The sequence below is a fragment of the Myzus persicae genome, unplaced genomic scaffold (assembly GCF_001856785.1).
Source record: "Myzus persicae strain clone G006 unplaced genomic scaffold, MPER_G0061.0, whole genome shotgun sequence".
NCBI lineage: Eukaryota > Metazoa > Arthropoda > Insecta > Hemiptera > Aphididae > Myzus > Myzus persicae.
The window spans coordinates 175,121-192,299 of record NW_019103205.1 but is presented as its reverse complement, the minus strand read 5'-3'; the positions used below and the strand labels follow the sequence as shown (position 1 = coordinate 192,299).

At 30.6% G+C, this 17,179-nt stretch overlaps 2 protein-coding genes across 3 annotated transcripts in view; one reads left to right on the top strand and one right to left on the bottom strand.

Moving 5' to 3' along the window:
• The first annotated feature begins 1,749 nt into the window (after positions 1 to 1,749).
• Positions 1,750 to 4,584, top strand: LOC111033988 (RNA polymerase II subunit A C-terminal domain phosphatase SSU72-like). The gene is made up of 6 exons (XM_022314982.1): positions 1,750 to 1,957; positions 2,027 to 2,141; positions 2,658 to 2,801; positions 3,841 to 3,980; positions 4,059 to 4,177; positions 4,274 to 4,584. The coding sequence occupies exons 2-6, from the start codon at positions 2,062 to 2,064 to the stop codon at positions 4,373 to 4,375; spliced, it is 585 nt and encodes a 194-aa protein (XP_022170674.1). The 5' UTR covers positions 1,750 to 1,957; positions 2,027 to 2,061; the 3' UTR covers positions 4,376 to 4,584.
• Positions 4,585 to 8,533: 3,949 nt separating this feature from the next.
• The window catches only part of LOC111033980 (agrin-like), a 183,340-nt gene continuing 174,694 nt past the window's right edge, over positions 8,534 to 17,179 (bottom strand). For both annotated transcript variants that reach the window (XM_022314969.1, XM_022314970.1), the window contains exons 8-26: positions 17,085 to 17,179; positions 14,651 to 14,765; positions 14,393 to 14,584; positions 14,044 to 14,313; positions 13,821 to 13,982; positions 13,586 to 13,708; positions 13,378 to 13,509; positions 13,176 to 13,322; positions 12,677 to 12,810; positions 12,500 to 12,608; positions 12,093 to 12,422; positions 11,849 to 12,026; positions 11,532 to 11,759; positions 11,266 to 11,438; positions 11,022 to 11,153; positions 10,686 to 10,935; positions 9,560 to 9,727; positions 9,181 to 9,429; positions 8,534 to 9,102 (exon numbers count right to left, since the gene is read on the bottom strand). In XM_022314969.1, coding sequence (XP_022170661.1) covers positions 9,096 to 9,102; positions 9,181 to 9,429; positions 9,560 to 9,727; positions 10,686 to 10,935; positions 11,022 to 11,153; positions 11,266 to 11,438; positions 11,532 to 11,759; positions 11,849 to 12,026; positions 12,093 to 12,422; positions 12,500 to 12,608; positions 12,677 to 12,810; positions 13,176 to 13,322; positions 13,378 to 13,509; positions 13,586 to 13,708; positions 13,821 to 13,982; positions 14,044 to 14,313; positions 14,393 to 14,584; positions 14,651 to 14,765; positions 17,085 to 17,179 — 3,194 coding nt within the window. In that variant the 3' untranslated portion in view covers positions 8,534 to 9,095. The remainder of the gene's footprint in view (positions 9,103 to 9,180; positions 9,430 to 9,559; positions 9,728 to 10,685; positions 10,936 to 11,021; positions 11,154 to 11,265; positions 11,439 to 11,531; positions 11,760 to 11,848; positions 12,027 to 12,092; positions 12,423 to 12,499; positions 12,609 to 12,676; positions 12,811 to 13,175; positions 13,323 to 13,377; positions 13,510 to 13,585; positions 13,709 to 13,820; positions 13,983 to 14,043; positions 14,314 to 14,392; positions 14,585 to 14,650; positions 14,766 to 17,084) is intronic.

The following is a 17,179-nucleotide window of genomic DNA, read 5'->3' as shown; positions in this document are numbered from 1 at the left end:
TATTTAATTTTGTCCACATTTTACTTTTGTTTTTACTATGTTTTTTTTTTTAGATTTTTTGGTTACAGTATGAACTAGAAATGAGACACCATACATGTATTAAAATGTATACTTCTAATCCTTAGCTATAAAAATTAAACATTTTATAAATTTCAAACTAGGTAGGTAGGTAGGAAAACATAATGATTTGCAGATTTTCGTAATTTTGATGAATTTTATCAAAACTCTGCCTTTAAACATTATTATAAATAGCCCTTATAAATGTATGAAAATGTTAATTATGTATTTTCGATATTTTTTAATTGGTGTACCTATGATTCTATGAATATCTTATGAGTCATAAGATAACCCACAATAATTGTAATTATTTTAATTAATTTTAAAGCTTTTTTACCGAACAAAAATTTTCTTATTGACAGTTTAAAAATAGAAAATGTCAAATTTTCATGTATTGCTTAACTTGGTTTAAAATATTTTGAAAATTTTATTATGTTTAAAAAATTCTAATAATTCTAACAATATATAGATGTAGGTGGAAATTTGTAATAAGGTAATGATGATAGTTGATAGACAGGAAATAAACATACATTATTGTAAAATCAATATACATTCATTGCTTCTCTCAGAATCTTAGATTCATTCATCTTCATTCATCGTAGAAAAACTGTAATGTTTATAGTAAAAAAACCAATGCTGAAACAATAGAGCATGACTATTGACCACCATCGATCTCCTTGCATTGGACGAATACAGATAAACTTAAAGTCAGCACTTAAGCAGCTTTTTTGAGGAAAATGTACCTTGTAATATTTAAATGGGCTATTACATGACTAAATCAAATAGCAAACATAGCAGGCAAATAGCCTATAATGTCTAATGTATATAATTTCGTATACATTGTTACATATAGGCAGTAATGTACAATTTTAACATTATAAAACTATACAAATTTAAATAAATGTAAAAGAAAAGAATCACATTGCTTACTATCCAAAAATAAATTATTTTATAATTCAGTAATTATTATTTCAAAATAAAATAACGAATTGAATACCTATATATAGGTACCAAAATGACTATGCATTTTCATAAATTAACAAATAACTACAATGATAAGAACAATTGAACAAACATTTTTGTAACTTAATGAAAACTGTCACTGGATATTTGGTATAATTTTGAATGATTCTTTTAAAAGAAAAATAAATATTTGGAAATTAGTAATAGTTTATATTATATTTTAATATTATTGTACTTAAAATACAAGGCCCAATGTAAAAATTACATTTTAATATCTACCTAATATATACATCCTTCTGCCTAATAATTAATATTTACATTATTAACATTATTTCAATTTTTAGCAACTTTACATAACAATTATTTTTAAATAATATCTTTATCATGTATAATATTTTGACTTCAACGCTAATGCTAATTGCTTGATGTTTATTATTGCAATATTGGCTATAAATTATAATTATCCACCACATTATGACAATACGAAGGTCGACGAATTGATAATATTTAAAGTTCAAACTTTGAACATGTATGTCAATTCTATAAAATTGGTCAAAGAGTGACTGCAGTGTTTCCATAAAAAAGAGATTAAAGTGTTTCTTTCAAAACTTTGTATTTTTAGTCCATGGATTTTATCTTTTAAATATATTCATGGACTCTTATCAGTAGTTATCATTTTACTTTATCAACAATTTTCAAAATACAATTATTGTTTTTAAAATAATTGTTTTATTTGAAAATTTTATTTTATTTTTTTACGCCTATTATTTAATTTCTTATTTTGTTTTTAACTTAGATCATATAATACATTAAATCTATTCTGTTCTTTTATGTCTCACGTGTGTGTTTTGTATTTTATAAGACTGAATCGTCCAAAAAGCATGTGACATATAACAATTTTCTAAATCATCTAATACATTCAATCTACATTAATAAGGTACTTTTAATAATAATTTTATTACCAACTGTTTAAATATAAAATAAAAATGTTTTTATTTCGTAATAGCATACGCCATTTTGTGTACATTGAAAGTTATTATTATGGCGATCAATGATTTTACAATAGCTGTGGTTTGTTCAAGCAATATGAATCGAAGTATGGAAGCACATGCTTTTTTAAGGTAGATAATGAAAAGTTATTTTATTTTTCTATGAATATTCTATTTATTATTTGCCACTGTCATAACTTGGAAGTATTGTTGTAAAATATTTATCATAACTTTAAATTGAAGTAAAAGCCTTTTTTAACTGTTATTGGATGGTAATTTTTAGAAAAACATTTAATACATTTTCTTTACCAATTAAAAAAAAATTTTTTTTTAAATTTGTTGTAACTGTAAAAGCCTTGTTTTTATATTTAATTTTACGTAGTTGTATGGCTTTACCATTTACATACATTTACATATATTTTTGGTTTTAGGCAATTTAAGTTTTTTTAAATTTATACTTATGAAAAATTGAATACCAAATTTTTGCATCTTATCATTTATAAAAAAAATTTATTTAACTGTCTTTTGTCCTATATTTAAGATCTCATAAGATATGCTCACATATGCTTAAAATACTATTAATATTTACTTTATACGTATTTATCATGGTATGAAGTGTTTTTAATTAATTTTTGTTTATGAATATAGTAAAAAAGGTTTTAATGTTCGATCATTTGGAACTGGAGACAAGGTGAAGTTGCCCGGAACAGCACCGGATAAACCAAATATATATGATTTTGGATGTTCTTATGATGACATTTATAGAGATCTGTACAATAAAGACAAAACATTGTATCCTTTGGAATAAATAAATAATATTTATTTTACTTGTTTGTACTTTTAATTTAATACTAATTTTAAACAATGCTGACATTATTCTTTTTTTGCGTATTATGTATTTTCATTTGATGTTTAGTAATTTTGATTAACAATGATTTAAAATAACTGAATTGATTTTGATTGACAGTACTATTAAGTAATACTAAGAACTGACTGAACAAAAGTTAAACATTATTATCAAATAATCATTTTTAAATAATATTTTATTTATTTTTACTTTTTGAGTTTATACATTGTTCCTATACAATTTATAAATTCATGAACTTTAAAAATAAATTAGGGAAGTTGCTTTGCTGTTTAATAGGTTTTGTTGTTTCGTGTGAACCTTGTGATTTTTTAGCCAACTGTAATCATTGATTATTATGTTAATTGTATTGAAAAAGTCCAACTAATATTATAAACTAGCTATTTATAGTTAAAATACAATTAAGTTTAAGAGTTTGAGTGCAATTTAAAGTTTAAACCATTAACTAGAATTTTTTAGAAATATACTTAATTTATTTTAATAAATTGTATTTTCTTCTGAATATTGATCGTCCAAGAGTTAATTTAAACATTTCTTAACAATTAATACCCATTGTTTTTTAGTTTAACTTTTAAATTTTCATTATTTAATGTGTTATTTATTGTAAAACAATACATAAGACATATTACATGGTTTAAATCAATTTTTTAAAATAATATTATATATAATTTATATATTATATCTACTCTGTTTAAGTTAAGAAACATGGTCAGCGGCCAAACTGTGGGCCGGTGCGTGGTAATACTTTATGGTATGTATACAAATAGTTGACACGGTGGGGATGACAAAAGGGGTATTGTCTTACAGTTGCCCGATGAAAACCGGTCACCGCTGACTATGTTTCTTATCTCGAACAGAGTATATACAATTTTGATACTATTTATTGAAGATATTATTTTTTTGTTACTTTGTTACAAATTCTCAATTGTTTTTGTCATTATTTTCTTAACACAATTTCATATTTAGTTATACGCAAAATGGTTTGTTAAATATGTTGGATAGAAATAGGCGGATTAAACAACATCCAGAAAGATTTCAACAATGCAACGAACAATTTACTGTAGTCATTACGTGTGAAGAGAGAGTATATGATCAAGTACTTGAGTGTAGGTTTGATAAGTGTTAAATTGACAATTTTATCATTATTATAAAAATTAAAATCAAAATCATATTTATATGTTTAGATTTTGAAACTATTCAAAGTTTTGGCAATAAGCCAGTACATGTTATCAACATAAACATTCAAGACAACCATGAAGAAGCAACAATTGGAGCATTTTTAATTTGTGAATTTGTTAATTTGGTAAGATTATTTTATAGATTTAGTTAATCTAAATATCTGTAATGTTAAAGTATCTAATATTAAAAAAATATTAATGCAAATTTGTTTCCATTTTAGTTGTCCAGAAGTGAAGATCTTGACAATGATATTGATCAATTAGTTGTTAAGTATGAAGAAAAATGTCAAAGGTCACTACTCAACTGTGTACTTTTTTATTAAATATTTAAGTAATAAAATAAAATAAAATTGTGAATATAATTTATAATTCTAAGTGGTGGAAATATTTGAATCAATAGTAGTGTAGTATATTATGTCATATTGCGAAAAAAAGACATAAATTGTAATGTATACTATACTTTCTTTTATCGATAAAACGATGACTCGGAGCCCATTGAACTCCTTTAATTAAATTTTTTAAATTTATTAATGTTAATTGATTTTAGTTTTTGAGAGGAGCGTTGAATGTATTGGTCTTACAGGGATGTTTGTAATTTATTTATTTATCTATTTTTGTGTCACAAATCACCTTTTGAAACAGTATAGATGTTTTGATTTTTGACTTTGATGGTGGCTTTTAGAATCAAATTGAACCTAGTTGGTGTATTTATGTTAAAATTATGGAGTGAAAAGCTTTCCAATCCATAAATTATCCTATTTGTATAAATGAGAAAATTTCTAAATTTTTCCTCAAGAAAAACAGACAAATTTTCTGGACAAGAAATTTGTTTTTTCTTACATAATTCAGTTTTCGACTGTTGAATCATCCAACTTGGATATAAACTTGGTAACTACCAACTAGGTTCCTACTTCTTTTTTTTGTGGTTGGTATTAGGAGATTTAATTTAAACTAATATAATTGCCTACTCTCATTAAAAACTTGTAGTTGTATACAATCGAACTTAAAAAAGTTTCTTTTGTTGTACTTTTATAAATTGTAGTAATTTTAAATTATTTGAATCCAGGATGATTTCAGCCCTGGGTTGCGGTGGTGGACATTGAGACTTAATGTGTACTAAAAATATACTGAAAGCTAATTATCATGAATATTGAGTAGGTACTTAATATACTTAAGTAAATAAATTTAACTACAATATAATATTTAGGTAATCATAAAAACAAATTAAAATAAAATAAAGAAGTAATAATAACTTACAAGACTTATTGGCTTTTTAGTTCTTTACACTTTGAAATAAAGCAGACTTTGCCTCAAAAAGAATAAAAATCCTGGCTGCCTGGTCCGCTACATTTTATACCTTTGGCTGGTAATAGTATGGAGGAAAGGCAGATAACGGTGGACAGTCCGTGCTACTGAGGAATAGAAATTATAGCGTTCTATAGGTATAAGAAAATATTTATATAGGCTATTTGGCGTTAAATCCGCGATTTGTACCTATGTAAAAATCGCTAAGAATACATTTGTTGAGAAAATAAAAATCGCGAGTTTTAATAGCAAAATCAAATGAATCTTTTTTCAAATACAATTATTTTTTTCTTAAATTGAACACTTCACGACTGCATACGCTAACATTAAATACAATTATCATTATAGGAAAAACGGTACTTGGACACCTTTGAAATCACACTTGTATTTAATTATGGCACTCCTCATTTATAACTCACGATAGTATTACATAACAGTCGAAACGTTGCGTCGCCGCTTATTAGTAACGTATATTTCGTAGGTAGTACAGTACAATCAGTGTTGAATCCAGACAATGTCTCTGGGGGAGGGGGCTCATTTTTTTTTTCATTGGTGAATGGTGATACATTTTAGTATTATGAATTATACCTATTATTAGGTATAAATGTATAATACAATTCTTACATTGTATCTCACATTTGTATCTAATCTTAGGTTAAAAATACAATGTAAAACTAAATAAATGATCTTAGTTATTAGAGGCTATATTTCTTTCAAATAAAAAAAATAATTAAAATAATACACGTATCTAGCTAGTACCTATAGTAAACTATAAAGATAATAGCTGTATGTTTTCTAGTAGGTCCCTATTTTTGTAGTCTAGATATAGTAAAAAGGCAGGAAAGTGCGTGGGTGGGAACCACTCTGCTGTACTTTAGGGGTCGCGTGGAACACTGTAATTGACGTGTTAAATTTTAATTCAATGATATTGTATCGTTGTATATCTGTATAGGTACGAATATGGTCTGTCAGTATACAGCATATCTACTAAATATATTATTATACTATAAAATATTTATATGATAGGTAACCCTATTTATTTTGTTATTTAAGTAATTTATTTTACTAATAGTACTACAGTATAGTATGGTACCTATATAGGCTGAATTATTTTTTGCCGAAAACATCGCATTTTACTCAAATGTGTATCTAATTTCGTCCAAATTTGTACTAAAAATATTTTATACAAAAATAGTGTTCGTACGTTTTTTTAGGGTTTTTGATTTTTGACAAGCCATGCCTGTCCGATTTTCGATTTATTGAATACATGATATCTACCTAGTACCTACTAAGACCTACTTCTATCACATTTTTTGAGGCAGTTGATGTTTTTTGACTTTTGTGTGTCATGATGTACCCAGTGGTCGAAGTGGCTCAAAATAAGTGGTGGCCGGAGGGATGGATTTCATAATTTATGTTGTGCTCGCATGTATCACTTAAACAGAAGCAAACAATAATCGGAAGTTTGCCATTCCACCGTATCTTCCCCCCACTCTGACCATTAGAATAATATAGAAATAAATTGTTTAGGGTAGGTTATTAAAATATGTTGATACGCAGTACTACATAAATGATTAGGGGGTATTATTAGATTGAAATTATTGGTGATTTACACAATAAGTAAATAAAGAAAAAATCAGTGATTTATAATAATGGAAAAACAGTTTTAAAGGTAATCGAGAAAAGTTTTCGCCATGTTCATTAAGTTTATATCAGTGTATGACATATAATATATAATTCACTCGTTTTGCATTTATATTAATAATGTAAAATCTGCTCAGAACTGTTATTCATGTGTTAAAGAGTTACGACAGACAACTGACAACTATATCGTGCGTACTTACTTACAAATTGAAAATATATCATCACACCTCTAGTAAGCGAGTCGAGTGGAGCCTGTCGAAGCGAAGCGACACTGAACAGTGTTATATTATCTGAGCGAAGCGAGAAATGTATCAACTATTATATTGGGTTGGAAATTTTATTACTAGGTAGGTATATTGTAAACTGCCGTCTTTTCTGTGAACACTTCTTTCCAAACGGATGGAATAGGCACTAGAAAATGTTTTGTGCATCACATTTTTAAAGATAGGAAATCGGAACGGTGGAAAATTTAACCTATTTATTTTCTGATCGAATAAATAAATTAATAAAAGTTAATAATATATTGTAACAATATAGTTTGTTTGTTACAGCTAGGGCAAACGAAAAATACTATTAATAATTAGTAGGTACGGCATGAAAGTGTTACACACCTATGTTGTATAGGGTGTTATATGCATTTAGATTTAACAGTAGCAATAAATTAAATTTGAGAAGAACCCTCGGGAACAATATAAAAGCCCATATTATGCATCTATACGGCTATACTTATAGTAAGAAATTGTGTGAGCATATAGTTTTCGAAAAGCTCTTAGTTGTTTATATTATTAAAGTGATTATATATACCTACAGTAGGTATATAGGTATATTATATTATGTATAAATGTATAATATAAATAAATAATAAATATACATAGCCACACAAATGTTTCTGTTTACGTGGTAATTATGAACGGTTTTCTTTATTAGTTTTAGGTTTCCATTATTACCACAGCCGCGGGAGATTGATTTATTAAAATATAATAATTTTACCTTCAAATTGTTAATCATTATATAGGTACCTACTTGTGTGCAAGCTGCAACGGTGATAATTGATAAATATACCAACATTGAGTAAAATGCAATTGTACCGCATTCGGATGTTCAAACACGTGATTTTTCAAAGGCGTAAGCAGATATATTGTGTCGGTCACGTGTAATGCAAACGCCTCAGTATTAGTGCGATTCCACGTGCTACATGATTAAGGCAATAATTGTATCACAATTAAACCACAGCATACTACGTATTTACATTGAAGATACCTTCGTCAAAACCATTAGACGGGAGTTTGATTTAATAAAGCCATGTTATTATATGAAGCTCACTTAACTCACTTTTGCTCTGAAGGTCTGAACGGATGACCTCTAATTTCATAAAAATCTTGAAAAAACGTAAATCTATAGATTATTGAATGATTTTCAGGTCAAGTTTATGACATGGTTTTTTTTTTACATAAAATCAATAATTAATGTTGTACTCATCTTACATTGTAATCAATTATTCAATGATTTCAAATAAATATAATTATAGCATATTGTTTCGTATACACATTTACGGTTCTTATTTTATTTTTCATGACAACATTATGTTAATTAATAATCAATAATAATTCTAATAATAATAATAACAATAGTAATTTTTTTTCCTTATAACATTCATTATTATTAACACAAATTTATGTTAATTATTCATAAGCCACGGATAACAATAGGTTTGATATAGGTGTAGTCATGATTTCATTCACAATTTTAAAGTATTTATGTATTATTGTTTTACAAGTATAAACGCGTACATAAAAATATTGTCTTAATGCTAAAATCAATTGTTCGATAAATGTACACATCATCTATACATGTATTAAACTTAGGGTTGAGTATAAAAGAAAACATTTCTAGGAACTTAATTGCATAGAAATTATTGACGGTTCTAAAATAAATCCTAAAGAAAATACAAACTTGAATCGAAGAGGATCTTTGAGCTCCAACGAATAGTCTTTTCTCTTTATGTACAATATTTATTTACCAGAAATCGATTATTGAGCTCAGCCGGTTGCTTCGTAGAACATTGTTAGCTCCTTTCCGGATGGCGATTATGATTTATACGCTGTGGAATGTAACTGATTATTATTGTAATTTGTTATAGGTATATTGGCGGAGAAAAGAGTTGAAACAATACACTTACTGTGTTGAGTGTTCGCACAACGGGCCGAAGTGTTGTGGACCACAATGACATAAAAATCTAGAGAGAACCGGAAAGCACGTGCCGCCGTTCAGACACGGCGCGTAACCGCAAGGAGCACCTCTATAGGGCACCACCTCCTGGCTAAGACCCGACGATAGGTTACACGTTTTTTCGTTGAGTATTACCCTCTGGACGATGCCGTTGAAAGGTTTGTTGGCGATCGACTCTTGGTTTAACAGAATGGTGTGACTGAAAAATACACCACAATCAGTTGTTTACCCTACTGAAACCGCTCCCCATACAACGTACGCAATACACCCACGCCAAAATGCAGTGTGGATATATTGTTAAAAACTAAGTTTACGATTGTCAGACTTACGGTACACCACCAATGTACAGCGGCAGTTCCAAGTTCAATTCGACAAGTGGGGAACTGGAGCTGATAGTGGTAACGTTGCCGTTGTTCAGCTGAATGGAAGCCTGGTTGTCGAATCTTTTGATTTTCAGCAAATTCCATTGAGGCAGAAAAACAATCTTCTCATCGGTGCTAGAATTAAACGTTGTTCAACAGTTGTAGTCATAGGCGAAATTTCGGTTTTTAACTTGTAGGGGCTCAACATATTTATACATAATATGTATTTATATCAGGCCCGTGGGGGGATCTGCCCTCCACACCACCCATTCAAGTACCACTGTGATGATATCATATTTTCTCACCTACTTTCCTACATTTAATATATTATAATGCATCTATTAATGAAACTAAAAATATTTGTTTATATATATTTATATATTTATGTATATTTGAAAAAAATAACAACATTTAGGTAAATAGATGTAATATATATTTATTTATTAAGTATATTGTTATAATTGAAACCTTCGGTTAGAAATTACAAATTTATCTAATATTTTTTCGTTGGACAATTCATTTGATAAATCTCGTTCTATATAAATGAATTACAAATTTGTAAATCTATCTTTATTCATAGATGTTCGAAGCCAATTTTTAATCTTTCTCATTGCTGAGAATGATCTCTCACATGTTGCAGAGCTAATTAGAATTGGTAAAGATAATGATAACAGTTTACATAAATTAAGATAAAGCTCTGCATTTTGCACCTTGCACGGGCTTGTTTCATGTTTCCAGATTTAAATTTTAGAAACAATTTTTTTCAAACAACATTTACACTGTATTATGTAGATTAGATAACTAATGAAGGATTTAATACTTCAATTAAAATATACATTTTTGGAGGGGCTAAGCCACTCCAAGTCCCCCCAAATTGCGCCTATGGTTGTAGTAGGTGATTAACCAGTGAAGTTCATAGAGAATCCGAAGAGTGGACGCAATATAACTATCTAGACCTTATCCACCCCCCTTCGAATCCTTATATTCTTATTAATACAATTAAAATTTTTACTAAGAAGAATCTTAGTGGATACATACGTTACCCACTCTTTGAACACTACCAATATTTGTAAAATAAAACAGTATATCTTACGTGATATTCGTCTTTCCGTTGCCCAAATCGTAGGTGAGTCTCACACGGCCGTCCGACAAGTAAACGGAAATGAAATCCCCTTGTCCCGTGTACGATTGACCACTGTACAGCAACAAGCCCGTGTCGGAAGTCGTTCCGAACCACAGTTCTAGACGAGTGGTCCTGCGGAGGTCTTCGGTCAGAGGTATGCTGAGAAAAGAGTTCTTGCCGTTGAATTCCGGTGAAAAGTATTTGGTCAGACCGTACTCGACTGTGAAATCAAACGACCACAGAAATATAGCGATTTTCAATGTAGTGAATTATATTATTCGATAAAAAGAATAAAAAAATGTTTACATTTATCACAGTTGGCACCTGTCAGTCCTGGTAGACAAAAACAGGCGTATCGGCCGCCCGGCAAGGACTCGCAAGTAGATCCGAAGCTGCAGGGCTCTGACGAACAGGCCATGTCATCGTAGCACGAATTGCCTAAACATAGTTATGATAATAATAACGATAAATTAAACGAAATAATATCTTCGGTATTGGATCTAGCGTCGTTTAAATTTTTTTTTATCAATTATTTTCCATGTATTTTTACCTGTACAGGCGCACGTGCCATTTGAACAACTCTTTTGACATTCCGTTACGCCTTCTGAGTTCGTCACCAAATCGCCGTCTTCGAATCCCAACAAGTTTATAGAGTAACGTCCTATTTTCACACTGTGCACGCATCCGATCAATCCCGATTTCACACCAATGTTTTCGAATATCCTGTGGGAAATACAACATTCGATTATTTTTGTGTTTTTTTTGTCGTTCCCCGCGGGCGCCAACGATTCGATCTATGCATAAAATGTATATTACTTTTGGTGCACGATCGGGACGTATCCAATGTACGCATTGTCGTTCAGGTCCAGCGACCTCAGCGACCCCATGGACACGGATCTAACCGGCTCGTGATTTTCGAATTGCAACAGACCGTCTTTTTGATATCGTTTGGCTACGATCTTGTGCCGAGTGCCAATCGTTATCGGGTGTACAGACGTCAAGACCACGGCCCCGTTTCCCAGATTGTATTTAAATTCGACAAACCTGAAGATTAAATTTAAAAATATTACGATCGTCGGGTGGAGTGTTGTATTAGGTACTGTATTTTAGTCACAGAGAAATGTGAAAATTACTTATTGACTATTGCTATCGATATGAAATCTCCAGAGCCGTCAGGTTGCTGTTGGTCGTATAACAGAATTCCGTCGTCCGAAAAGCTTTTAAATTCCATTTCCAAACTAAACCTGTGGTATGCTTTCAATTTTTTTAATTGGACGTACGAATGACCATTAAACGCAGCCGATTTGTGTTCTGAAAATGTATAGGCACGTTGAGAATTCTATATCGTTCAAATATGTTTCGTGTGCTGCGGTTTACCTTTGATTTCCTCCAGATTGGAACAAACGGTGCCACTGTGGGTGGCAGGGCAATGGCACTGGAAACCGCCGGAATCTAGTACCTCGCATTCCCCGCCGTTCTGGCACGGATTTGGGTTACAGAGTGACATTTCCCGATCGGTAGATTCCGATGTCGTTCTCCCGGTCAGGTCTTGGACTTCGGGTATGATATCGACTTCGTAGCCACCAGATGTGTTGTAAGTGAAATTCGGCAGTTCGGAAAATAACAGATGCCGCGTTGACTTCGATATGACTATGTCCTGGGGTTCGGTGAATTTCGGACCTTCCGTACCGGGTATGAGATTTTCGTCTGGGTGACCAACAAAACAAATTATTAATGAGAAAATCAATTCGTCAAAGTACCAACTATGCGGTGCGTTAACTAACCTTTACACGATGTATGCGACTTGACGACTATGTCTTTTTGATAGCGACACGCATACAATTTCAGTTGACACTCGGAACTATACGTTTGTCCATCACTACCACACACCAACTAAATATTGGATTTAGATGAAAATATATATCCTATATTGTAATGCATCCATAATAATATTTACTTACAGTTGTACGTATCGCGTCCTCGGCACATGTTGCCCGACATACACACGACGGTTTGTCGTTGTTCATCTCGCACACACCGCCATAATAACAAACGAGTTGACTACAAGATGTTAAATTTTGCATTGCCATGTCAGCTAGAAATTCAAAAGTTTGTCGATATAGAATAACAGTGCATATAACAGAACAATCGTTTCGTCAATATAAAATAACTCGAATTTCATAATATAGGTACGACCGTGTACAACTTTATAGTATGAGGCATTAAACACATATATAGGTTAGGTTATGTAGTTATAAATGTATATACTTTCTTACCATGCATATGATATGATGAAAATTGCATGTCTTTGTGAATATTGTATGGGTAAATTTTTTATTCGAAATAAAAATAATCTAGTTTTTCAAAATAATATTTTACTTGAACTTTGCATTTAATTAGTAATTTATCAAGTTTAAAATTAGTTTTATATTTGATTACGACTAATAATGGCATACATACGTGAAACACATCCAGCAGGGTTTAAAATTTTAGAACTATCTTCACATTTATTGCACTTTGGCCCTATGGCTCCTGGTTTGCAAACGCAACGTCCGGTCATTTGTTCACAGTCATCTCGAACTGAACCCAGCAAAGAACAACCGCAAGCTGTAATAACGAGTATTAATTAAATATTCCACTATCCAATTTAAAAATTACTTACGCATACACCCTTGATGATTTGATGATATTTTTGGTAATCCCCAATATCCGGGTTCACACCGATCACACTTTTCTCCGCCAACACCTGATTTGCACAAGCATTTTTTATCGACACACTCTTCTGATATCGACCCTAAAATAAACATTGGAATTATTAAGGTTATATTATTTTGCAACTTTTATCATAATTTTTAAACAGCAATGTTCACCCAATTTATTGCAATTGCATGACAAAGGACAATCTAGGTTTTTTGGTCCTTTTGCCGGAGTCTTTTTGTCAGGGCAACAACCGTAAGAAGAGTTTTGACAACTATCCGAAACGATTGTTGTATCTAAATGAACCATTAAACAGTCTACATAATGCATATTTGTGTATTTATATAATATCTACATTGTACTAGGTACGTAAGCTATGATATTGAAAGTATAGTTTTGATATATTACCTCGGTCAGATTTATTACAGCACTTAGCAAACCTAGATGTTTGATGACAATAACTTGCCGATGGACAATCTTGCCTGTCGGGACCGTGGCCGCAGTCCAACTCTTTCCCATTTAAATGGTTCATCAAGGGTTTCTTACCGTTACAAGGTTTAACTTCCATACCTTAAAAACGATGACGTCAACACTGTAGAGCTATACAAACTAATATAGAGTTGTGTCATACCTTGGCACAATTCCATGGGCCTTAATCGGAGTTCTTGTTGCCTTTGACACCCTTCCATTTTCATTAGACATAACGAATTGTAAGTGCGAACGTCTGATGCGCAAACGGGTGAAGTGTCGGTCGAACAGTTAAATATACACGAACACCTAGGAAATCCGTCGGGTCCGACTTCACAGGTGGCATCGTAGTCGCATTTAATATCTTTGCACACGTCGTTGCTGTTACTGTAAACGCTGTTTTCTACCGAACCGTGAGGTTTTAAAATTTTACCTGAAAGTATTTTGTTTTCATAAAATGTTATAGGACACATGCACACACATATTTTCATATATATTATAATTGGTATTACCTATGGATGAAGATTCTTTACAGTCCCCGTAGAACAGAATCGTCAAATTGTGTGTTCCGTTTTTTACGCACGACTGTTGGAGGAGCTCGCATTCGCTGTTGTAGGTGATCAAGTCGGATCCGCAGACGGGTTCTTTTGATTTCGTGTCCACGCATGTTTCGGGACAGTTGCATTTCTGATCGTGACACGACCCTAAAATCATTTAATGCGTGTGATTTTGAGGTAGACAGTTGAAAACCAGTGAATTAATCACCGTACCGCATTCACCCGCGTAGGCAGCGAATATTTTCTTCCTTGTTGCACAACTAGCGTTTTGTAGATGACAAAGGTCTGTGTACGTAATACCGTCGGTACCGCAAACTTTACCGCTTGCCTGGGTACATAAATTAAAGTTCGTCCTAATTAACTGGTGGAGGTTTCAAATGGTTTTAGAAAATAAATTCGAAAACCATTGTTACTTTATATACTGGTTTAATGCTTTTTGGTAGTATATGTAACTACAGGTCTAGTCACTCCACTTTTAACAATCAATTATTCCACAATCTCACCATTTATCAACTAGCTGTTTCTTATCCTCACATATACACGCAAGTGTGATTAATTTATTTTCGAATAAATGTCATTATCCCCTCTATAATATAATATAATATTTGATAAAATGTTATGATATATAAAACATAATTCATGCACAAGAATTTTTTTTCCAGTGACAAAGTTTATTAGACCGGGTGAAGCATAATTGAAATGATTATTTATTATTAGTTTTAGGTTGGTAACTTCTATAATATTATATATATTGCAAAAGGGACAATAATAATTAATATAGAACGCAATAACGAATTCATCTTTGGAACTATTAATTCTATTGGACAGAACCAATAGAACACCTGGGCACGTATGTTTAGAACTTTATAATCTTTTGTATAAAAGGATTTATTTAACTGAAAATAAATGTGATGAAAGTTTTAAACATTACCTCAATAACTATTTTGTTAAATTTAATAATAGTCAATTCTATTATACATTAAAATATATAAATAGGAATTGTAATTTAGATGATAAAATACAGTAACAATGATCTAGGTTTATGAAATAAAAAAGATGCACTTAGTAAATTAACTGTATAAACTTATAGAACAGGTGAAAATTAAAAGTATAGCACGATATCATGGATTGGATAAATCTACATTTTGATTAATCTAACAACCTAACTTGATTTCTATTTTTCCATAGAAATATATAAAACCATTAATAACATAATGTAATATCTGTAATTTATTAGATTAATTTCAGATAAAAATATAATGTAATATAATTTGTAGAACGAGATCGGAAGACAGCATTTTAATGAGATATCAGAGAAAGTCATATACTATCGACATAGTTTCGAAGTGTTAGCACAATCTAAACTAACACTTGGATTGAGAAATGAAATGTTCACATGTTTATTGACAAACATTGATTGAAAACGTATGTGACAGATACGAAATCGGACACAGATGGAAACGAGTGTATTGCAGTTAATTTAGACGTGACCTTTAAGAATTGCAATAACACGAGAAAAGATAATTTGAAGTCATTTTTTTTTCATAAGTGATTGAGCAGTTGATTATGTTTGAAAATATGTTATTGACTGGGAATAAAACAAAGAAAATAGGATATTGGGTTACAGATAAAATAGGTACAATATGTTACGCCGGGGTTAGGAAAAAAAAGCAAGTGAAAAAAAGCAAGTGAAAAAAAACCATATGGAAAAAAAGCAAATTGAAAAAAAAGCGAATAAAAAAAAGCCAAAATTAATTATTATTATTATAGGTATAAATTTTACATAATAACAAAAATTACTACTAAAGTATTAATTTTAAGATTATAACCTATGCTATAGTATACTAGTGAATTATTTTGATCAAACTTATATTTCGGGAATAAATAGACCAATTGGAATTTCACGGCCAGGTAAAAAAACTAAATTTCGAAATATTCACCCAATCTTCCCACCTGCTACGTGGAATGTACACGAATCAACTATTAAAAATTCAGAGCTTACTAATAATCAAACAGAAGGATTTAATCATCGATTTTCTAAACTCGTTAGCTATAATCATCCCTCTATTTGGACACTGATAAAAACAGATTAGAGATAGATTCAGATAGCACTATCATGTTGATGCACTTAATATGTAATACCTAGTACCTACACTTATGACTTATTATAATATTATAATATTATAATATACATAATACATTTAATTAATGAATTATTTTTATTTGATTTTTTTTTAACAAACTATTTGTAATAATTTATACCTATAATAATAATAATAATTGGTTTTCGCTTTTTTTTCAATTTGCTTTTTTTTTCCATATGATTTTTTTTCACTTGCTTTTTTTCACTTACTTTTTTTTCCTTTGCTTTTTATTCACTTGCTTTTTTTTTTCCTAAACTCGTTATGCCACCACACACTTGTCACTCAAATATTAAAATAATCGTAATAAATAATAATCCAGGCAACCAGCTAATCTCGTACTTGGATTAGTGATACACTACCCGTGTTATATTTTTGTTGATAATTATTTAGCATCAAGTATATGATATATGTACAGTAAAATTAGTGTTGTACTGGATAATAAATAAATACATATCTATACATTAAGATGGGCAATATAATATTATATGTACTCGAATTCTTACGTTTGCACATTTGAACGTCGGGCAGACGCACTTTGCCTCCATCCCATCGCTTTCGCAAACCGAGTGAAACTGACAATTCATTTTCGTACAGTCGT

Excerpts from the sequence above, each read along its gene's own strand:
- LOC111033988 (XM_022314982.1), top strand. The coding sequence starts at position 2,062 with ATGGCGATCAATGATTTTACAATAGCTGTGGTTTGTTCAAGCAATATG. Across the intron at positions 2,802-3,840 it reads TACAATAAAGACAAAACATT|TTATACGCAAAATGGTTTGT; the intron begins GTATCCTTTGGA and ends TTTCATATTTAG. Across the intron at positions 3,981-4,058 it reads ATATGATCAAGTACTTGAGT|ATTTTGAAACTATTCAAAGT; the intron begins GTAGGTTTGATA and ends TTATATGTTTAG.